At 51.4% G+C, this 22,991-nt stretch overlaps 1 protein-coding gene and 1 long non-coding RNA gene across 51 annotated transcripts in view; one reads left to right on the top strand and one right to left on the bottom strand.

Moving 5' to 3' along the window:
- The window catches only part of SORBS1 (sorbin and SH3 domain containing 1), a 226,494-nt gene that overhangs the window by 89,076 nt on the left and 114,427 nt on the right, over window positions 1–22,991 (bottom strand). For 11 of the 50 annotated variants that reach the window (XM_045068664.1, XM_045068668.1, XM_045068671.1 and 8 more), the window contains exons 5-8: window positions 21,105–21,200; window positions 18,961–19,089; window positions 9,381–9,407; window positions 9,155–9,267 (exon numbers count right to left, since the gene is read on the bottom strand). In XM_045068664.1, the coding sequence (XP_044924599.1) occupies window positions 9,155–9,267; window positions 9,381–9,407; window positions 18,961–19,089; window positions 21,105–21,200 (365 nt within the window). Of the gene's footprint in view, window positions 1–2,183; window positions 2,547–3,167; window positions 3,837–9,154; window positions 9,268–9,380; window positions 9,408–18,960; window positions 19,090–21,104; window positions 21,201–22,991 lie in introns of all 50 variants that reach the window. The other 39 variants (XM_045068666.1, XM_045068689.1, XM_045068690.1 and 36 more) reach the window with 12 other exon arrangements.
- On the top strand, window positions 2,543–5,218 carry LOC123388668. Its single transcript, XR_006603149.1, has 3 exons — window positions 2,543–3,194; window positions 4,013–4,092; window positions 5,101–5,218. It is a non-coding gene; the product is annotated as an uncharacterized LOC123388668 (long non-coding RNA).

The following is a 22,991-nucleotide window of genomic DNA, read 5'->3' as shown; positions in this document are numbered from 1 at the left end:
CAAAATTTCATTCGGTGGCACAAGTCTTATTTCTGGAACATCACAAAAATGGCTACTGACTAAAAGAACCCATTCAATTCACATGAATTTTCTTTTTCCCTCTTCCTCTCAACTAGCCGCAGGTAGAGCAAATCTCAGCTTGTGGCTTGACCACCTTCCCTGGGGGTTCTTCTTGAGCGTTCTCATTGAGTGCAAGACCCCAAGCAGTGCCCATCCTCACCTCACTGTTATCTGGGGCCCAACCAGGAGTTACCAGGCCACCTGAGGACCCCCTAGAAGTCTACACCAGGCTGATCAGTCAGGTCTGAGAAACTGAGGACACTGTCCTAACTAACCTGTTCTGGATCACCTGTAACAGAACTCAGTAGGAAAATCTAGATCAGATTTTCATCTGATAATCATAAAAGATGATACATTATAGAGTATACAATAAAACCACTCACAATCGTAAAATAAACGAGGGCACTAAACATATCTTGCTTTACGTGCTGCTCTAGAGAAATACTCTGTGCCCAAGGGAAGAACAAACCCTCCAAAGCAGGAGCAGTTTCTCAATTCATCTATAAACTGCTGGGGGGAGGGGAGGGCATTAGAAACAATCTAGCTCAACCCAACAGGGTTGAGCTGCAAAGCTCAAAGCTAGAAGGATAACCGAAGAGGCCTGACCTAACTGCACTGTGTCACATCTAGAGATCTGAGAGGAGGACCTAGACCAGAATGAAGCTGTCCCCAGCTTTGCTGGGCCTGGTATCTGGCTAAATATTCTCCCACAAGCCAAAAAGAGGTTTCCCTGTTTTTGCGCAGGACTGGCTTTGGTTTAACAAACCTCTAGAGCCAGTTTTGTAGGCACCCACCTTTACACAAGGGGACATTAAGGACATTTAGCTGCATCAGCCAATTATATAACCCACTGTATCTTAAAATGTGGTCTGAGGCCCCTGAGGACCAGAATCCCCAGGATGTGTGTTAGCAAATCAGAGCCCCAGGCCCCTCTGCAGACCCATCCAATCAGGACTCCGGAGTTGACAACTTAAATGAGCTTCCATGCCTCTCAGGTAATCCCAGGTACCCGAAGCTTGAGGGCCCATACGGTACCTACAAAAACCCTATGAAAGCAAGGGCTGTGCCTTGTTCATAGTTGTACCTACAGAATCTAGCAGAATGCCCAGAACATGGTAGGAGCTCATTAATTGCTAATTAGCCAATGACTTATTTTTGAGGGACTCTCGCCCCCATTTGCAAGGGCAAGTCCTCGACAACGTAGCTAATGATCATTGAGCGCTCTCTCCACTATCCTAGGAACTCGAACATACTCGGTCCCACTGCAGCCCACAGGCCTATGGGTAAACCCACCCATTCCCATTTTACAGTTCACTCTGACGGTCTCAGATCCTCTGACTCCCAGGGTGGAAAAAGAGGAGAAAAAAGACTAGGTACCCTGATTCAGCTTTTCCTCTCAAGCACTTCGGGACCCTCCCACCTACCATGGGGACTCGGTCGTCATGGGACGGGACCTGAGGTGTTATGGGCCTTGACCTTCATACAATATTTTGCCACAAAGAACCCTGGGAGCCACTAGTCAGGGGCCCTGGCAATTTTCTGCCTTTGGAGAAAACAGCCCTAACATGTGCCCAAGGCTTTTAAAAAGATCCATTTACTCAATTAAACTAAACTCTCATTTTTTTTTTTTTTTTCCAAAAAAAACCCCTACACTCTGCCTCCTGGGTACGTAACAGCGTTTACTTGCTAACTCAACAGAAGAGGCAATCTCTTCCTGCCCTGGCGCCTCACTGCTCCCTGGTGGAGAGACGGCCGCTGGCGTCCCCTCACGGCTCTTCGGCTTCCCTTGGCTCTCACCACCACATCTGCTTGGCCTCTCAAGAGCATCACGAGCCAAAGGCAAGGCCCCGGAGGCTCTCGGAGGGAAAACGGAGTTCTTTCAGGAAGGTGTGCATTCTGAACAGGACAGACAGGACGAGGGACGTGAGGGGCTCGTGAGCGGCTGCAGGAGAGCGCGCGCGGGAGGCATGCACTCTGGGGGAAGCACACACGGGTCCGGTCGCCACACGAGCACAGTGGCAGCGGACACGTCCCTCGCGGCTTAGTACTTCAGTGAGAAGGGTTTTCACCGCCAGGAGCAGACATTCAGGACAGCTGTGAGGAGGGGATTCCAGCAAGCTTACGGTACTTGAAACGGCTCCCGTGAGGTCAGGCTCCGAGGCTCTGAGGAGGCCCTCCGGGGCCGGAGGGAGCAGCGGAGGAGGTGGTGAGGAGGATGGTGGTGTCTGGCTAACGGGGGGGTGGGGGTCAGCAGCGCCGGCTGGCTGGCTGTGGTGGGGCCGCCTCTGCAGACGAGGGGGAATGAAATCATCTAGAGTCGGGAAGGTCAGAGGTGAGCCGGCAGGGGTGGTCGCCGGGCCTGGGGGGCCAAGGGGCCCCAGAGATGCTGGAGGTCTGGCTGTACCTTCTTGCCCTCTGTCAGTATTAACCAGGTAGAGAGGCACAACTATTACCTCAGGCTGGGCTGAACTGGAGGAAGAGGCACCCTGTAGGAAATAAGGGGGTTGTTACGTAAAGGCGCACGGCAGGGAAGAAGGAATTCCTTATTTAAACGGTTGAGATTGGACATGCAGTGATGTACTCTGAGAGCTATTTAATTGGTGCCCATTCCTCAGAGTACATGAGACAGTCGGTGCTGGCCAGCTGGCCTCCTGACGCTCCATGACACATAGGGAACCCCGTCCAAGTCGACTTGCCATCCATCTATTTTTGAGTCCTTTTAACACTTGAGAGAGAGAGAGAGAGAGAGAGAGAGAACAACAGAACAGGCAGGCAGGCTGCGTTTAGCCCCCGAACTGCTTGCAGAGCCCGAAAGCTTGGGAGCAAATAGAATTTCTCTGGCTCCTTGCGATCAAACATCGACACCCCGTAACTCACCCTATTATTAGTCTACGGATCCCACACTCCGGCATACTTACATACTACCAGGAAAGGGCGGGGGACAGAGAGGGCCGTGCCAAGGTGTTTAGAGAGCAGAATCTGGGACTCAAGCTGTGGCAAGGTTGACAAGGAGAGGGAGGAGAGGCAGCCCAGAGAACCACTGAGCTGCCCGCATGAGCTTCGAGAGAGACAGTGTAGAAGACACACAAACATTCCTAGTTCCTTGCCTTGGTTGGATAACACGGCTGCAAAAGGTAAGGTTCTTTTGTCTTCCGGTGTTCGGGAGCAGAGGAAAGCTGGGGGCCTAGCACAGGTGGTCTCGCTGCGTCCGGGAACGGAGGCCGAGCACCCTTAGCGGCATCTTTACGGATGTCAAAGAATGGCTGGGGAGGGTCAGGAGGAGCAGAGGGTGGCCTTCCCGTGCTGGCTGTGCGGGGGACAATGCTGGGAGCCGGTGCGCGAGCGCCTGCAGCTTCCAAGGGCGTGCCCGTGGCTGGGTCACGTGCAACGTGAGAGGCGCTTTCCGCGGCCACCCGGCAGATGTTCTTGGATAAACACGGGACATATAAGCTGCTGACCTTTTTATTCCCATCTGCCTCGTGACGTGGGTTAGAGCTCACATTCTCCCTATAAACTGTTCTCGTGGCCACACGGCGGTGCCGGGGTTGGGAGGAAGCACCGGGGACCGTGGGACCTGGAAGCGAGGGCCCGGAACACCGCACACCTTCAGGGCCGGCCTGGGGTCGTGAGGGCCTCTGCTGGCTGGGGGTGCTGGGGGGCACATAGGGCTTTGGTGAGCTCAGGTAGAGGGAGTCCTTGGGGGTACTGTGGCTGGGGGGACGCTGCCATGCAAAGCGGTCTTCTTTAGGGAGAGGAGGCCGAGGGGGAGAGAGAACCTTTTGTGTTATTTTCAAGAGAGAGTATCAAAATGGGAGAAAAAACAAAGAGGAGGGAAATGGAAAGAAGCATGACCATTAGAAACAACAGCATAACATGATCTGAAGAAAAACAAGTCTTGACATGTTTTTAAGCCAATCCTGGACTCCTTGAGGTCCCGACACTTCTCCTCTAGGTGAAGCCAAGGGCTGAATCACACTCACCTGGAGAGGCCAGCCTGACCCGCTCACATCTCAGCCCCAGAGAGGCCGTGTGGTAAGTCCGTCTGACAGCGATCCTTGGTGACCTGCACCCTTTGTTAGCCCTCCAGACTGATGGTGCCCAAGGACTCAACGCTGGAGCAAGGGGACCCAGAGCCCCCCCGTTTTCTCACACTCTTTTCCTCAAATATTTCTGTCCATGCCCTTCATGCTCAAAGTTTAAGTTTACTGAAATGCTTGAATGTCCTTCATTCTCTTCCCTTGGGAAATAGAGAATTGGAAGAATTGTCCTTATTTGTGTTCGCAAGAGACAGATGTCTTAATTGAATCACTGAGATTTAGCACTCAATTCCGTAAGCATAACAAATTGAAGCTCACCAAGAAAAGAATGCTAAGGACTTAGAATCCACATGTGCTCTTCTCTCAAAGGAAACAACTTGACGGAACTAATTATTAGGAGGAAGACAGGCATAAGATTAAAAGCACGTAGTCTCCTGTTCTGATGCATAGAGAACAAAGGGACCAGGCCACGAAGCACTTGATTTACCTACCAAATTGGACTGTGCCTGGTTCATCCAATCCCCGCCCCTTCACCATTGCCATCCAGACCACCGCCAGGCACAGACAATCCCACAGTGGGGTGGCCAGCCTCACACTCCTGGCTCAAGCCCAAAGCTCTGGTTCCAGGCTAAGAGCTAAGAGGCTGTAGGCCACATCTCATTCCCTCTCCCACCCCACAGCTCCCAGCTCCTCCTTGGGTCCCAGTGGGGCAGAAGAAATGAGGTAAATCTCCAGAACCATCCTCATTTCAATGAGAACCATCTGTCAGCCAGTGGCTCAATTGGAAATGAGACCACAAAATGAGAAGTTTCTTTTCCTAGTGCTACGGATTAAATGTGCATGTCCCCCAAAGTTCATATATTGACCCCCTGGCCGCAAGATGGTGTCTAGCGGTGGAGCCTGTAGGAGATAATTAGGGTGTGATGGGGTTATGAAGGTGGGGCCCAACGATGTGATTAGTGCCTTTATAAAAAGAGAGGTCAGGGCTCCCTCTTTCCACCAGGTGAGGACACAATGAGAAGGTGGCTGTCCACATGCCTGGAAGAGTGCCCTACCAGGAACCTTGATTTTGGACTTCCCAGCCTCCAGAACTCTGAGAAATAAATATCTGTTGTTTAAGACATCTGTTTATGGTATTTGCTTATAGCAGCCTAAGCTAAGGCACCTAGATGTTCCTCACTGGTTCCGGTCTTTAAAGACAGCCCAGTGCTAGAGGAAAACCAGAACGTTCTCTTCAATGGCACGGGTGAGGTGTGTTAAGAGTTTGGCCACTACCTGGTAAATGGATTATAACCCGAAACTGGGAGAGTGCAAGGGTATGGGTCTGTTTGGGGGTTGTTTATTCTCTTTTTTTTGTGGCGCGCAGGTAGAAAGGGGCAAGGGTAAATAGGTGAGAAATCAAGGTTTTTGTTTGGATTAGATTATCAGCCCTATAAACAGTAAGCAACCTGTCCCGTAACAAACTCAGTTTTCAAGCTACAAAGAACCCAGATCGAGAAGAAGTGATCTGGATGACCCAGGTTAACTCAATGCCGACCCTTTCCACAGGGGACCCATGTCGGTGCCAGCAGAACAAGGCTACATGCGCTTGCTGAAGACACAAAACGAACGACCCCTCTCCAGTAGGTTGCAGGGGTAAAACCTTCCAGCTGGGACTTTTGCGGTTTCCAGGAACTTAACACTGGAGGCTGGGGCATGTTTCAGACTGAAGGATGATCTCCAGAAACAAAACACTCAAACTAGCAGCACGCAGCAAAGGGACTTCTGGGCTGAGCTGCTGAGGGTTGTCAGGGAGGTAAGCAAAAGACTATTCTGACTTTGGCTCAGATTTACTTTTACTTTGAGCTCGAGTGTCCCACATGTGATTCCTTCTTGTCCAAAGATAGAAATCAGTTTCAGGGAGTTTGTAACTTAATTTGGTTATGGCCCTATAAGGGCCTGGGGTTGCATCACGTCAGGCATAAGGCTTCCCAGGGCTTTGACCCCATAGACAGGACGCCTCCCTAGAGTGTTGACAAGGCACTCAGAGCCAAAGGCCATCCAGTCCCAAAGTATGTCCCAAAGGGAGACAGGCACCATCATTTTATAAGGAACTACTTTCTGATCTACTGTAAACATTGTAGGTCTACATAGGCTGTTTCCACTCCTCCCTAACTGGTTCCCAATGCAATTCCATTTATCTTTGTAGAAGGTGGGGGCAGAGAAGAAATGGGGCTCCTTAAAGAATCAGATATGTTCTTAGTGATATAGTTCCAGAAACTACCAAACTACCAAGTACCAGAAACTCTGCCTTCACTGGAGACCCCCAGGATGATGCCGTCAGAGAGCAGGAAGCCCTGGTTTCCCATTCCTGGAGGGGAGGAGAGCTGGGCAACAGGTCCAGGCTAGCGGGGGGAAAGGGAGCAGATGGGAGCACTGGGAGACAGGCCTGCCCTCTGACCCCCAGGTCTCCTGGACCCCAGCTCATTCCTTATAAGGAGACAGTAGGCCTGTGGGGCTCTGAGAATTGTCCTCATCTGAAGCTGAGCCAAGCCAGTCACCATCCCAGCTCAGCCAGTCCCGTCCAAGCCAGTGTCTACTTACAGCTCTGCCAATGGCTATTGGGACAAGAAGCCATGTTTATATTCAGAAAACAAATCCAAGAAATAATTTATTACCTAAAATTCTTGAAAGTTGGGGAGCCAATTTTACACGGAATATACAGAATGAAAACCTCTGCATCGGCAATTTGCCAGGCTCCCTTTAAAACATCCCAGTGTTCGCCTGGGTGGCTCAGTTGGTTAAGCGACTGCCTTCTGCTTGGGTCATGATTCTGGAGTCCCGGGATTGAGTCCCGCATCAGGCTCCCAGCTCCATGGGGAGTCTGCTTCTCCCTCTGACCTTCTCCCCTCTCATACTCCCTCTCACTCTCTCTCAAATTTAAAACAACAAAACAAAACAAAACAAAACAAAAACAGTAAAAAAAATTTTTTTTTGGATAGTGACAGACAAAAAAATACACTATCTGTAGGGGTGCCATTGCGTATCCAACTCTTGATTTCAGCTCAGGTTGTGATCTCAGGGTCATGAGATCAAGCCCCGCATGGGGCTCCATGCTCAGTGGGGAGTCTGCTTGGGATTCTCTCCTTCTCCCTCTGCCCCTCCCCCCACTCTCTCTCTCAAATAAATTTAAAAAAAGAAAACAAAATATCTATAGGTTATAAGGAGGTTTGCCCTTATGATAAGGCTCACCCTTACCAACTCCTTAAAGGCAATGGTTAACATCCTGATCTGAACATAATGAATGCTCAATAAAGCTACAGTAAATAAATGTATTTAAGGGAAATTTTTATTTACTTCACATGCTTTTAAAATTATCTCTTTAGAAGAGCTAAGAAGCTAAAAGGAACCAGTGAACAAGGCTTTGGGCTAAGTCACTGATCGGGAAGGAGGATGTGCTTCCAAATCTGCCTTGAATTAATTAGCACCATTTCCTAACCCGGGTACGAGCCAACTGTATCCATTCCTGAGACCGCAGAGACAGGAGCCCGTCTGCCACGGCCAGCACACTTACACACCATGGCAGGTCTCGGAAATGGAACAACTATGACAAGTCATTTACTGGATAGCTGTGTCCCATGAGGGCCTCAGGAGGCCAGGCATGCTGGCAGCTCTGGCCTGGCACGCACAGGGCTATGCCAAGGGGAGACGAGCAAGGCAGGGGTGGAAGGCTTAGCGGGGCTGCTCGGAGACAGCTCAAGGCCTAGAAAGACAGGGTCTGCAGAGAGGAAGGAAGACGTCACCTCTGACTGGTTAACATTTCAGGAGTGGGTGCAATTCTATGCCCTCCGGAACAGGGGCCAGAGGATCACTGAGGAGCGGGGTGGGAACCAGGCTGGCATTTGGAATTCCCCGGCTCCTTGTAAGGTCTAGGAGCACCTTCACAGGAGACAGGCCCAGGGGAGAGTGGACCCCACAAGGAACATGGTCCCGCCACATTTGTTTGAGCAGCACAGCTTGCTTTAAAAGAAAGTACTGATCCGGGGGTGCTTGGGTGGCTCAGGGGGTTAAAGCCTCTGCCTTTGGCTTGGGTCATGATCCCAGGGTGCTGGGATCAAGCCCCACATCGGGCTCTCTGCTCGGGAACCTGCTTCCTCCTCTCTCTCTGCCTGCCTCTCTGCCTACTTGTGATCTCTGTCTGTCAAATAAATAAATAAAGTCTTAAAAAAAAAAAAAGAAAAGAAAGTACTAAAGTACTGCTCCATTCCATGGAGCATGTTGATATGAGACCATAAACAAACCACAAATCTTTCTGAATTCGGAAAGATTGTGTAACAATCCTATGTTAAAAAAACAAACAAACAAACAAAAGCCACAAAAAACAAAAACACTCTTCCCATATCACCTGAATTAAAATAGGGTCTATTCTACCACCAAAATGGCAAGAGTAGCCACAGGGAGAGGAAGGAAGAAAGATCAGGGAAACAGCTTAGGGAAAGACTTGAGCAAAATTATCCCTCCTCCAAGCTGTCCAACCTCAGGGGGTTTTCCTCGGCAGGCTCCTGTGAAGCGAAGCGGAGGAGGCTGGGGCTTCTGTCTGCCTGCTCAGGGCTGCTGGTCGGGGCTGGCCGCAGCTACCTGACCATCATCCGAAAGGCTCGAGTTGCTGGAACTCTTACAGGAAATTAATGGAATAAACCCAAGAGTGTACTCTTCTCTTGACTATCCTATTCCAGAGTTTTTAACACACGGGCTCAGACCTTCTCTCCCTTACTCAGGGCTAAACAGAGTCCCTCTTTCAGAACATCTCCATGTGCCTTTCAGACCTAGAAAACACTGGGCTTACATTTCCTGTCCCCTGGTATAGAAAGACCATCTTCATCCTATGCGTCTGTGACCCCTGACCCCCCACTTTTCACTCACTCTGGTCCTCACAGAGCTTTTCCAGAGCTAGCCAAAAGTGCGACTCAGAACCTAGCCCATTCCTTAGCCCGGCAAACAGGAAGTCCGAAGTGTAGACACAAGAACTGGTGCCACTCACCCGTCCCAACCCCCCTCCCCCTTGGGCACATGCCTACCTGGGGCTTGTCGGAAGGAAGGTTGGGATGCACACTTCTGTAGCCCTTGGCAGCAAGTGAGGAGGGCTGGGCGTTTCCATTGGCATCCGCATTGGAAGAAAGCCTCCACTCATCTGAGAGATGGGGGGGAAAAGAAAGAAACCCCTCACTCAGAGGAACACTCCCTGCTCCCCTCTAACCAAAGTCCCGGGCCGAAGGTGGAGCAGAAATGCGAGAGAAGTCCTACCTGCCGAGGGGGTCTCTGAGTCCAGAACTACGTGTGGTGCAGAAAGGAGGAAAACAGAGAGAAAAGGGGGCAAACAGAAATGGTTACACTGGCAGGAAACCAGCATGTACTGCAGAGAGACAGGGAAGTCCAGCACCCCGTTGCCAGACACAAAATGCCCTCAGTCACCACGGCCTAATTACCATAGGAACCCACTCTAACCCATGATGTGCTCACAGGCGCTGACCTTTGAGAACACAAGGCTCACATTCACAGTAATGAAGAAACAATTGTTCCTTGACATTCTTATTTTACGGACAAAAAGGCAACAGAACGCCCTCCTGCCCGGTTGCTAGTAACTCCCATTCCCCTTCTCCAGTCCTGCTGTGGGCTCGGAATGACCTCTCCTCATTAGCAGGCTGCGCTCCTGGACACGGGCGAGGAAGATAAGCAGTTTTTTGGTGGTGACTGGCGCTGGGCTAGGGGGGACAGCATGATTTAAGCCCAGAGGTATTCGCTGTGATAAGGACTTTTTTTTTTTTCCCTCCCTGTCTGCTTTTCTTCTTTCCACTTAAATGAGCCACATAAACAATTTAAAATCGAATCACCCTGAGTTTTCATCATGCTACAAGGCACCCTTGTCTCCCTGTAGCCAGGTACCACCCCGCCCTCCCAGCCAAGCCAGGCACATCTGAGAGACCCCTCACACCAAGAGGCAGCAGAGCAGCTGGACCTCAGCTCAAATCGTGGATGCACTGCCAATGGGCTCTGTGACCCTGAGCAAATTCCAAGCTTATTTTCCCATCTGAAAAGTGGGGCTAATGTTACCCCGGCTTCCTGAGTGTTCTAAGGATTAATGACAGAATGCATGAGAAATGCTTAGCATGGGGCCTGCCAGAGCTCAGTGTTTGCTATCATCTTCTGCACCATCTCGTGTCTATGCTCTCTCCTCCACCTAGCCCAGAGGTCAGCACGCTCTTTCTGCAAAAGGCCAGACAGGGAGTATTTTCGGCACCGTGGGCCACGTGGTCTCAGTCGCAACTATTCAACCCTGCTGTCCTAGCACAAAAGCAGCCGCAGATCATAGGTACATGAATGAGTGTGGCCGTGTTCCAAAGAATTTTTATTTATGGGCCCTGAATTCTGAATTTCATGTAATTAACATAGGCATCTAATACCATTCCTCTTGTGATTTTCCTTTTATCCATTTTTTCCCAAGAACTATTCTTAGTTCATAGGCTGTACAAAGATAGGCATGGGCCGGGTTTAGCCCACAGGCTGCTTTGCCAACTCCTGAACTAGCCCATCCCTTAACTTCCTTCTTTGTGCCCTACCTACTCTTACCTTCCAAGAGAGATGGACACAGCCGCTCTCACAGCCCCAGCCCCATCTCCATGGGGCTCCCTCAAGAGGTGGGCTTTCCAGGTGTCAAGCTGAGACTGATCAATGTCACGGACCACCAACCCAAGTACCAGATGCTGTTAGTCACTTTTGTACCTATTTCGTATTTGATCTCGTCACCCAACAGGTCTGCGGGGAAGATGATCCTTCTACCTCATGGATGAAGAAACAGAGGACAAGGGACTTGCCCAAAATCACACAGCCAGGAAACACAAAGTAATCAGTCTGGGTCTCCGGAATTCAGGGCAGCATCTGCCCACCACTGTCAGCCACCAACCCCACCATCAGCCACTATCAGCCACATTCCAGGGAAGTGCTGGGAGCCAAAAGGTGGTAGAACAGGAGGCAAGGGCAGAGGTCAAGGTTTCGGGTGTTCTGTATCCCGGTAAAGCAGTCTGGCTGCATCAGAATCAGCGGAGTGCCCACTAGAACGAATTATCCCACTGCCGGCATTCCCCACTCCATAAATGGGAGGTAAAGCCTGGGACTTGACATTTCTAACACGTTTCCCCGGTGATGCTAAGGCTGCCGGTCCGTAGTCCACACTTTAAAAACCATGATAAAAGGAATACCCAAAGAACATCTGGGATGCCTAGGTGGCTCAGTCATTAAGCCTCTGCCTTTGGCTCAGATCATGATCCCTGGGATCAAGCCCTGCATTCGGCTCCCTGCTTGGAGGGAAGCCTGCTTTTCCCTCTCCCACTCCCCCTCTCTCGCTTTCTCTCAAATAAATAAATAAAATCTTTTAAAAAATAACAAACACCATCTTTTTTCTAGAGAACTGTTTTCTGTTAACTTTTAACTACTCAAGTATCCACTGTTGCTTCCTTTCCGTTCTAAAACAGTTTTTACAGCACGTTTCGGTTGTGTTCCCTTCAGCAGGCTGCTGCTCACATTTCTGCCACCCCCGCACGCACAATCCATAGGTTGTCTCCTCTTTCCAATCACACAGCTGGGGACTCTACAGGACTTGAGTTCCATGCACATTACTGCAACGTACTGGCTCCTTCGACTGGAGGCAGGCTGCCAACCACTGTGCATTTCCTTTTTCTCATCTATGAAGTAAGATCTTTACCCATGGACACCTCACAGGCTTGCTGAGGATCCAGAGATCAGACATGTGGAGGATCCTAAAAATGACCATTTTTAACACTCACTGTAGCATCCATCTAGACTCCTGGCCCAGGGATTGCCTTCCACATGGCAGTCCCTCAACCACTAGGTGACACAATGTGACAGTGGTCCCCACCCCCCGTATCCATCAACTTTTGCTTTGTCTTCCTTTCTAAGTTCTCTCTTGTCCACCTCTACCAAGTCATTCCGTCCAATGTGTTAGATCGACACACACACTGAACCTCAATGGTTCGGAGAGAGGGGTTACCTCGTGAGGAACACGGGCATTCTACGTGGATGTGGCGGCACATTGTTTTGCGTGCTCTTTGGGTTTTGGTTGGTTTGCGTCTATTCTGGTGGCCCCGAGAAACAGATGTCTGTCCCTCCACAGCACTGGTTGTGAAGAGACTGCCATTCTGGCATCAGACAGCCCAGTCCAAGTCCCTGCTAACGGCGAAGGATAGTCTTGCTTAGGAAAGGAGGGCTTGTCTGCTTCTTCTGAGTCATGAGGACCAAATGGGAATATGTGGCATGAAGCAAGTGCTTTAGTCAACTTGGACTCCAAAGCATAAAGAAGAAAAGGCTCCCCACACAGAGAAATAAGTCAGAGCTGTTGACAGCTGCTATTCGATAAATAGCTTTGAGAACATAGCATCCTTGGGATCAACCCTCTTTTTCGTCTTATTCCAAGTCATTAAAACTGTTCCCCTCTCCCTGCCCCAGAAAAGGCAATTCCCAGGACCTCTCTGGGCATTCCTCTCTTCTTTACCAAAGGAGGCCTGAATTCCCAACATCATCCTCCTATTACCTCGTCTTCTGAACCTTCGAGGTGCGCAGTGGCTCACAACCATTTGGACCTGAGTGCAGCAGGTGAGACCTGATGTACATAATCATCAATTATTAACTCTTGGTTGAGGAGGCTGTCAAAAATGCTTCTTTCACAAAGCATTACCTCAGCGCTCCTGGAAGGGGAGGAAGGCCAGGAAAATTGGATTCTAGATAGGTTTTGCAGCCCTGAAGAGACTCAGCCTTTCCAGGACAAGTATAATTTCTTTTATCTTTTCCTCTATCTCTTCTTTACAAATAACCTTTTGTGGCCTATGGCCACAGCCTCCTGATATGTTCTTTTATCTCATTCTGTGCTAATTTCATTTTGGTCAACTTTAAAGTTGTGCTGCTGATCAGTCCTTTTTGGGATCTCAGGACAACTGGGTCAGATTCCACATGGTCCAGCAGAGTATCCAAGAATTAGAGGATGTGTTCAAGGTGGGCCTAATAGTGTCCCAAATCTCATTTGTGTTTATTTCTTTTATTCCAGTTGTGTGATAAAGAACAACCTTCCCCCAAAAGAGGTCTGACTTTGCTTTCTGACTTCTGGTAGTTAATCTCTAAACCATTGGAATGTCATCCCAATGCAGTCTTTGTGCCAGATCAATAACGTGATTTGGGGTGGGGGTAGGCTCTGAGCCATCAAGACCTCAGCCTCCTAATGGACTGGAGAGTGAGGATCAACTATGGAAGCAATGGATAAAAATTCTGACAATACTTGGAACATACTGTCATACCTCAGTGCTGGGAACTAATGCATCCTGACTCCCTAGAGAGGTCAATACAAGGCCCCATGCTTGGTTCTTCCCTAGAGCCCACGCTGGGCTTCTTCTCTTGGCTGATACTAATCTGTATCCTCTCCCTGTAATAAACCACAACCATGAGTACAACCATGAGTATAATAGCTTTCAATGAGTTCTGGGAGTCCTAGCAAATCACGAAACCCAAGGGTAGTTTTGAGAATCCCCTCACCTAGTATTTGGTGTCAGAAGTGAGGGTGTTCCTTGTCTGAGGGGAGCATCTGCAACCTAGAGATCGACTGGGAAGCCTGGGCTTCGGGTGAAGGCACTAACCTCTGCCTCTGCCTCTAGACTTCCAGCCTCCTACCTCCAAGTCCTGGGCCCAAGCTATGGCTGCCAGCCCAGCCGTCCCTCCCACAGACCAGCTGCCCCCACAACCCAAGTCCTTCTGTCCTGCCCATTTCTCCTGCCTAATGGGGTTTTGTAGAATTTGGGAGTTATCCATAAGCTGACCCTTGTGCTAAAAGAGCCCTTAAGAGACTCTTGATAGAAACCAAAGACCTTCCTTCAGCTCCGAAAAGGTTTTTCCCTTGATTCCAACCCAAAAGTTTATGTACGTTTCTAGTTTGGCCAAATTTGTGGATGGCTTCCCACCCTTTCCCGTTCTACATTCTTAGTCCTATGTTAGCTTTATGTCTCAGAAATGGTGAAATGCACATCAGTCCAATAAAATATGAAATAAGAAACAAAAAAAGGGACGTGAGGGTATCCTCAGGGCTCCTGGGTGGCTCAGTTGGTTAAGCATGTGACTCTTGATTTCAGCTCAGGTCATGACCTCAGGGCTGTGAGACTGGACCCCATGTTGGGCTCCACATTCAGCAAGGAATCTGCTTGGGATTCTCTCTCATCCTCTCCTTCTGCCCTTCCCTCCCTCATTAAAAAAAAAAAAAAAAAAAATCTTAAAAAAAAAAATGAGGGTGTTCTCTTATGGAGACTTTTCCTTCCAACTTCTTACTTTGGCAGTCATTCTTGCACAGGCATTCGTAAGGAGGATTCTGAGTTATTGGGGATAGAGAGAGTCTTTAACTGGTCCCATGTCAATTTTCTCATGATAAGTTTTTGCTACTGCCATTTCTAGAGTGCAAACCTGAGAGTCAAACCAGAGAAAATGTGCTGGTACAGTTCCAAAGCTAACAATGTGGTCAAGGGCCAGGCAGGAAGGACTGAAGCAAACTGCACAGAATTAACACAAATGGAAGGGGTGAACTGGATTTTGGCTTGTGGGTCAGAACACAGGGATTGATGGTCTTCGGGCTATACTAGACAGGAAGCTCCATGTCACACCCAGCAGTGCACTGGGCTCCCTGTCTCTTCCAGAGTAACTAACACCTGACCTGGAGACATGTCACCCTGAGCCAAAAGAGCTAATACCCACACCTGGCCAGGCAAATGATATCAAGAAGCAGGGATAAGGTAATGGGAGTCAGCAGTAAGATTACTGCAGTTCTTTCCAGATGCTTCTGATCCAAAAACCAAGGTCCACATTCAGAGTTTAGGAGGCTGGTCAGGAAGCCGTGGCTGGGGATCCAGAGTTAAGCTACCACTTGAGGGCCGGAGTCTGGAGGGTGGATTTGAACCGGGCAAGTCCAAGGGCTCGTCCACAGGCTCGATCTCACTCCACCTCAGAAAGGACCTCCATCCTCCGAGCGTTCATCTGGATGCACATGGCTCCCAAATCCACACCCCGAACTCCAAATTTCCAAATGTCTGTTAAAAACTTCCTCCTAGAAGTCCTGCCCTTGCCCCAAAACTCGGTGTGGCAAACAATGGAATTCAACATCCCTTTCTCTCCCTTCATAAGCCACTGTCTCCACGAGCACCACAGCCACTCTCCTGGTCACACAGGGGAGGCAGCAGGGAGTCCCACCTCTCCGTGCTCCTCACACACACCACACGGGGTCCTGCCCCTTTGCTCTTCCAAACGCACGTCCACCCTGGCCCCCAATCCTCGTTCCCACTGCGCTCACGGCCTCTAGCTGAAAGTACGGGAAGGCTTTCCCAGGCCTCTGGACGTGCACAACTGCCATCGGAGCTGCCATCAAAGAACACCTGCAGTGTGCCCGGCCGGGTGCTGAAATCTTGGGGTGAAGGAGCTCACTGGACCCCAGCACCTCTACCAAGGTCCTTCCATGTCACAGATGAGGAAACTGACGCTCGCCGAGGTTGAACGAGTCGCCCACATCACAAAGATGGTAAGTGGCGAAGCTGAGCCTTGACAGAGGGCTGTGTCACTGCGAAACTAGACCGTGTCTCACAGGACGAGGGAGGTGGAGCAAGGACAAGGAACAGGAGACGCGTCTGAAATGGGGGTGTCAAGGGGTCACGTAAGCAAAGAAGGTGCTGGGCAGTAATACAAGCCTGGAGCTTCCAGTCTGGGCAACTGCTCAGCAACCTGTGGGCCTGCAGGGAGGGAAGGTGGCAGTGAAGCCAGGGAGTGAGACACTGAGGAGGCAGACAGGGCAGCTCAGGGACAGACGCTGGCCCCAGTGATAGGGAGAGAGCTGGATGCTACCTGACATCAGCTGTCTGGGAGGAGGAAGCACGGAGGAGACACCTGCTGCCTCATATTTGGGCTCCGGGTCTGCGCTGGACCGTGGCTGCCTGTCGAGGCACATGGACTCCCAGGCTCTGGGACAAAACTGGAGACTGGGGCGGGGTGGGGGGGGGGGGCAGGGTGAGGAAGCAAGTTGCCATCCAGAGGCTCAGGTGCAGGGAGCCGAGAGGGATAGAAGAGGGCTGGGAACCACGCGGACACAGACAGTTAGGCGCCAGCAGGACGCTGGTCAGTGAGCAGTACGGTAAGAGGACAGGACCTCCAGCTGGAAGGTCCCATCTCTAGAGCCCCATCCTTCTTCAAGTTAACTGCAGCGTTAACTCATTCTAGCCTCTTTGGTACTCTTCCCTCTACCCAAACCCAGCTTGTGCCTTTCACCCAAACCGCCCTGGGATGTAATCTTGAATCTGTCCTTGGTGAATGGGATTCTGTTTGTGTCAGGTTAATTCCCAAAGTTCCCAAGGTCCCAGAGCATGTTGGAACTCAAGACCATCTTGCCCAGGTCCTTCATACTTTACCTTGGAAAGCACGACAGTGGACTAGCAGCCCACACCTGACTCTTCTCTTACAGTAAACAGACTTCTGTCCTCATCTGAAGCACCCAGAATTGTGCTGCTTTTCCTTCCCTTCTCGCTATTTCTCACCACAGTTCCCACGGACTACTCAGTGCCCTGCACACAGATGATGCTAAATGAATGTTTGCCGACTTGGGAGTCAATGATCTCCACTTACCAGGAGGAAAATAATCTAAGATCGATTTACTGTAGAGGTATGGATGACCAATAGCTCTCCCTTAATTCTTCAGTGTATTCGCATTTTACCACAAGATATTCCCTCACACAAATTAGCTGTCAGAATTTATAAGATGTAGAATTATTTGGAGAAGAGAGAGTTTCCTAAAAGTGCTCAAATCACCATAAGGTCCTGTAAATCCAAGCCCACAGATTGCCAGGGAAGGGGACAGTCAGCGCTGTGTGTTAATGCCACCCCACAACCAGGAGGGGGAGCTCCAGGACCCCTCCTCCCACTCGCCTGGCTAATTCCCCCAGCGGAAGGGCCCTGCACTTGATTAAGGTCATTTTATTGAGCCATGGGCTGTAGGTATGGTCTTTTTCTTTCAATTATCCCTGAGGATTCTCTCTTCCCCAAACATCCTTGGGAGCTGGATCTTCTCAGGTAGGCCAGGAGAGGCTGGATGAAGCTAGCCTTAGGAAGAAATGCATTATGCTTTCACTCCCCGGCCTCACCTTTCCAGGAGGCTAGAGTGGCAGACTGCAGGGGGGCAAAGGCCGGTATGGGTTGAGGAACGTAGGGCCAAGAAGCGACTTTCAGCCTATAGTGCTGGAGGCCACTTATGCCTTCCCTGAGACCAGGGAGAAAGCAGCTCTCCACAAGGCACAACCTTACCAGAATGAGGCTCGTGCTCAAACCCTAGCCTGGCTTTGTCCTCAGGCATCTGCCTTGGCACTAGTTCTAGGCAGCTGGGATAGGAAGTCAGTTTCCAAGATGCCTGGCCACTGACCGGCCCCTTCCTTCAGATTTCCATCTCATCACAATGTGGGGGGGGGTGCTTCCCACTGCACCCAGGAGTCTGCGTGCCTCACTTCCTTTTATCTTCAGTCCCAAGGAAGAGGGTCTTCACCCTCACTCCTTTTCTTCTTCCATTTCCTTTAAGATGAAAAGGAAAGTCCCCTTCCCTCTAGCAATAGCTCTCAGATGTGATCCCTGGACCTGCAGCATCTCAGCATGACCAGGAATTTGTTAGAAATACAGACCCTCAGACTCTACTTCAGACCTGTCAATGGGAATAACCATAAATCCTAAAGCCCCAGCCTGGGGCCCAGCATCCTGGCCTTTCACTCCAGGTGATTCTGATGCAGCTCAGGTGTGAGAATCAGCGCCCTGTGGAGTGGATGGGGGGGGAGGGCAGGGCTGCCCCACCCTCAGCTAGCTGTCCCTGGGAAACCTCAGTGTTTCTCAACTCCCAGAACACTTGGGGAGCTCTGGAAAACCCTCTCTAGAGAGGTCACAGTAATCACAGTCATAACCTACTAATAGCGACTGACCTCTAACGGCTCATTCCATGCTGCTAGGCAGGTGCAACACCTTCACTCACTCCACGCTCACAGTAATGCTATGCGGCGGGTGCAACTATCAAGCCCTTTCTCGAGAGGACACCACTAGGGCCGGGACAGAGAATGTCCTGTCCACAGCTGCACGGCCACAGATATGAACATAGATCTACCGGGTTCCAAAGTCCCAGGTCTCAACGCCCCAGGAGCGGTGGACACCCCGAACGGTGGAACCAGATGGGAGATGGGCTGCAGATGGGCTTCTTCATCGGGCTCCCGGTGCTCCCAGGGTGCAGTGGCCTTGGGATGGCTCTTCTGATCCTGCTGCTTCAGCTGCCAGGTGGCCTCCCCAGGCCTGAGCCCTGCCCCTCCCCTCTTTCTGGGAGCCAGGTCAGTCAGGCACCTGCATTTCTCAAGCTCCCCTGGTTTCTCCCTGCCTCCACCGCCCCAGCTCTGCTTGGCCACTTACAGCCATCTGGGGATGGTCTCTGAGAAACCTAACCTCTAGCCCATCTCACCACTCCCCTCCCATGCAGCCTCTGCCCTCAAGAATGTGGTCTGCAGGGCCACCGGGCTCTGTGATGAGGTTTCTCCTCATCTCCCTGGTCACCAGCTAACCAAGTGGGGCCCACTGCCTCGCCCCTGCCTGAAACAAGTGAGCACGTGTTAGCTCAGGGCACAGCCCAGACGGAACAAGCTGCTGACTGTTCCAGGGACCTGTGGGAGACTCGGAGACAGCTGGTGAATGCACGCCCTCCCGAGCAGAAGCACGACGGCCTCTCTCCCTCCCAAAGGGACTCTGAAACCCTCCTCTAGGCACCGGGGTCACATACCTGGCTTGCTCTCATGCTGCGGGGTTTCCTGAGGGCTTGTGGGGCCACTGCTCGGGATTTCCCTGTAGGAAGACGAGGCCCGGAGAGTCACCGCTCCCTTCCCCGTGCAGATTTTTGTAGGATCCATGTCTGAAAAGGAAAGATGCAAAAGAGAAACCTCAATCCATGGCTCTTGCAGGATTAAAGCAACAGTCAGTTAGCAACTCATGACAGCCAGGGAATGAGATGAACCTGCTTACAGCCACACGAAGTCTTATGGTCAATGTGATGGTCAATGATAATTAATTTGTGGGTGGAGGAGAGAGACGAATCCCATTTCCGGAGGTTTCCCACGCATCATGAGGTTCAGGGAGTATGGAGGCAACAATGAGTTCTGTGTAAGTTATAATGATCAGCTGAACACATTTCAAAATCAAAGCAGGTTAATTCCTTTCATTAGACGAGGCTTAGGTTGGTGAGTAGACTTCTGACCAATTAGTAAGGAGCAATTCAAGAAAGAGTTGATGAGAGATTTCTCAAGCTTCCAGACCATCCTTCTTATGAAAGAGCAAGCTGGAAACATCAGTTGTTCCGGGGAAGAATCAAGTTGTTCTGAGGAAGAATCACCCTCCCTGCAGTTCTCCAGTGGAAAAAGGAAAAGAAAATCTTCTAACCACAAGGCAAGACCCTTAAAATGCCGATGGGATATGCTGCCTAGAGCGAAAGATCATGGGTGAGAGCCTCACATTCCAAACTTAATGAAGAAAATTCACACCAAAGAAAATGACAAGAACACCCAATCCTTCAGTGAACAGTGTTCACTGTGCCCCCCACTGAGTCTTCTCTGGGCCCCGATCTTTCCTACAGTTCACAATGGCCTATGAGCACCCTCAGGGGCATCTTTCTGAATTCCATTGAGAAGGACTTCAAAACAGAGATCTGGACGCTCTTCCTCTAGAAAAACCAGGGATGAGGAGTCAAGAAACTGACGTAGATCGCCCAGTTCTAGAAGGCACAGGTTTCCTTCCATTCAGCTCAGCTGAACTGAATGCCACAGTACAGTTTTTCAAATTGCTCAGAGCACAGCCTGGATCTCTGACCTAGAATTGTCAAGACTGGGATTACGAGGTAAGACTTCAGGCGGGCGATGGGCAGGATGGAGGCAGACGTCCCCTCCTCCCCATTCCCACACCAAGACAGCGAGAGGTATGGCTCCTCTCTCCTCCTTTCCAGTCGAGCAGCCTCTCCAGCAACTTGCACGGAAGGACCACTGGTGTTACAGAGGAGAACACATCTGCCCCATCAGCACCTCTTCCCATCGAATGCAAAGCACAAGACAACGTATGGCAGGGCAGCCGGTGACTTGATGGGCATGTGACTTGTCCAACCCTACCAAGAGGACAAGTGACCGATATCACAAAAGCACTGGGAAAACGGATTCACGGTCCTTTCAGAAGGGAGAAGCTGCAAAATGACAAATCCAGCCTGTCCCAGGCTCCTGGAGGCCCAGCCAGATTGTCCCAAGGCCAGAGCATGCCACTGGGGCAAAGTACCGCCGGGGCCTCACTTGTACCATTCCACACAGAAGGAAGCCATGTGTCCAAGCCGGCACCTGACCAGCACCCTTGGTCAGAGAGCAATGGCAGAAAGGGGCTGCAGGTGAACTCGGGGGCTGGGGAGCACAGCAGAGCATCTAGGATTGGCATCTAAAGCACCTGCTTCAAGTTCAGCCCAACTCACAGGCTCCCTGTGTAGGCACATTAATTCTCAGAGAGACTGAAGTTTTAAATAAAGTACTGGGAGCTGAAAGCCCCCAGGGAGAGCCAGGTACTACGTGCACCTCCACGTATCACGTACCCCATGTACCAGAGCCCTGTGCCTCTGGACTGACCCTTCTCCTAAAGAGAGGATGAACAAGGCATTTGCCAGTACTTCTCCAGACTTACTAGCTCCCAGGAGAAACACACACACACACACACACACACACACACACACGCGCGCGCGCACAATAAGAAAGGAAACCAGCTAAGGACGTGAGAGGGAAGAGCCCCTAAACATGCAAGAGTTAAGTCTCCAAGTCTTTGTTAGAAGGAAAGGAAGGAAAACCATGCAGGATCTGCTAATAATTAAAAAAAGAAAAAAGAAACCAACCCAAGGAGAGATACCTGGAGGGAATACCAGGCCTGAAGAGCTTTTCACTGTCTTCACGGGAATTATTTTAACAGCGGAAACAGAGCGCGCACGTAAAGGGTCGGCAGTTGCTGAAAACACAAAAGGGTAAATGGTGCATCCAGAAAGGACATTTGGGAAACACTCAGGCAGCTGAGGAACTGGGCAGGGACAACAGGAGGAAGTCGCCCACACGAGAAGAACAATGGGAAGAGCAGTAGATGTGGTCTTCTCAAACAGCCTGCCTTCTCTCTCTGGAGTCCCCGCCAAGATGGCAGAGCCCCTCCCCCGCCGCCCCCCCCCCCCGTCCCCTATACACAGTTGGTCAGTGCTTGTCTGCACCTCCTGCCACACCAGGAACATGCCAAGGCTCCAGACAAAGAGGTTTCCAGACACGCCAATGTCCTAGCACACAGCAGAAGGGGAGAGCACTTAGGGTCCGAGGGGCCCCTGGGAGAATGCCGGGGTGTCTGTGCTGGAGGCAGGGCTGTGAGGAGGAGAGCTCCTGCTTGGGCCCCTGATGAGTGCAGGAGGAAAGGGAACATGCTGGTGAGCTGCCTCCCTGCCGTCACAACTTTTGGGATCCTTCCTGTGCCTGTTCTGACCACCATGGGCCCCTGTCCCTGAACAAATCAGAACCTCCATCAGTTGGGCAGCAGAGGGTCTTGCTTAAATCCAGGCTGTCCTGGACAGGAGGCTGCCAGGTGTCCAGCGCACACTCAAGACTCCGGGCAGCACCCACATCCACAGCCCAGGATGCTGACCCCCAGGCAGGCCATCGGAGAGCTAGCAGAACAGCCCAGGACGTGGCCGGGGCAGCTGTCCTCATGTGCTGGGCTCCCCGGCTTCTCCCTCTGAAGTCTTCCCCAGCCCGCCCCCCCACCCCCAGATCCCGGAGCCTCAGAGGTGGCACATCCCCAAACTCCCCTTCGGACCACGTGCGGGGGAGCCTCCCCTCCCCCCGCCTCTCCAGTGGGAGCAAGCAGAGATGGAGCTCAGGCCCTAGGGTGCCAGGGTCACCCCACGGAGCCCACTCAGACATCTTCTGGCCCCATATCTATGTAATAACTGGGGGATAAAAGTTGCTGGGGAAGCAAGACCATCACTAGTGCGTCAGTATCACGCTGGCGAGCCAGTCAGGGGACAGGAGGGGAGGCAGTCCCCTCAGCCACAGAGCGCTCACCTTCCAGTCCCTCACGCTGCTGCCTCGTAAGGCAGTCACACAGCACATGGCCACTGGTAACTAAGTAGGCAGTAACAAGTGTGCTGCGCATACGGAGATACAGACCCGCTTGCATGGCCAGCCCACCGTCTGCTCCTTATGACCACGTGGGAGACTGGCTGGTGGGAGACTCCTGCTACCTCTCTCAGAGGAAGAAGCAAGAGAGTTGGTGCTACTCAGAGTCATCCAGCTCCTCGGGGAAGAGGCTGGAGCTCAACTGTCCTGGCCTGTGGCTCAGTGACTTCCCGAGGCCACAACGATGACCTTCAGGTGACATGTGCTGCCTCCTTTCCCTATGAGGGCTGCGTCTTACTGAGTGGAGAGTAGATGCCACGCCCACCTGCCACCCTCTCCCACAGCCCTGAAGTCTGCTCCGGGGAGGACGTCAGCCACAGGGCTGGGGCTGACGGCCGCACTGCCCTCTAACACCCTCTCAGTGTAACTTGGCCAAGATCGCCCAAGTCCTTGAGGACACGTCCCATACTAGGAGTGGAGAAGGGGGGTCGGGAAGGGAAGCAAGGGGGCAAGGGGCACACAGGAGCAGCTGGACACCTCCTGCCACAGAGGAACCGACCCCGAAACTACCTGGGCCCCCATCCCCCAGCTCCTGCTGGGCTCCGCACCTTCCCTTCCCAGCTGCCCCCGCCCCCGACTTCACACT

This window comes from Mustela putorius, unplaced genomic scaffold (assembly GCF_011764305.1).
Source record: "Mustela putorius furo isolate JIRA1106 unplaced genomic scaffold, ASM1176430v1.1 tig00003909_pilon_pilon_pilon, whole genome shotgun sequence".
Lineage (NCBI taxonomy): Eukaryota > Metazoa > Chordata > Mammalia > Carnivora > Mustelidae > Mustela > Mustela putorius.
Note: the sequence above shows the minus strand (reverse complement) of the source record. Positions and strands in the feature narration are given on the sequence as shown.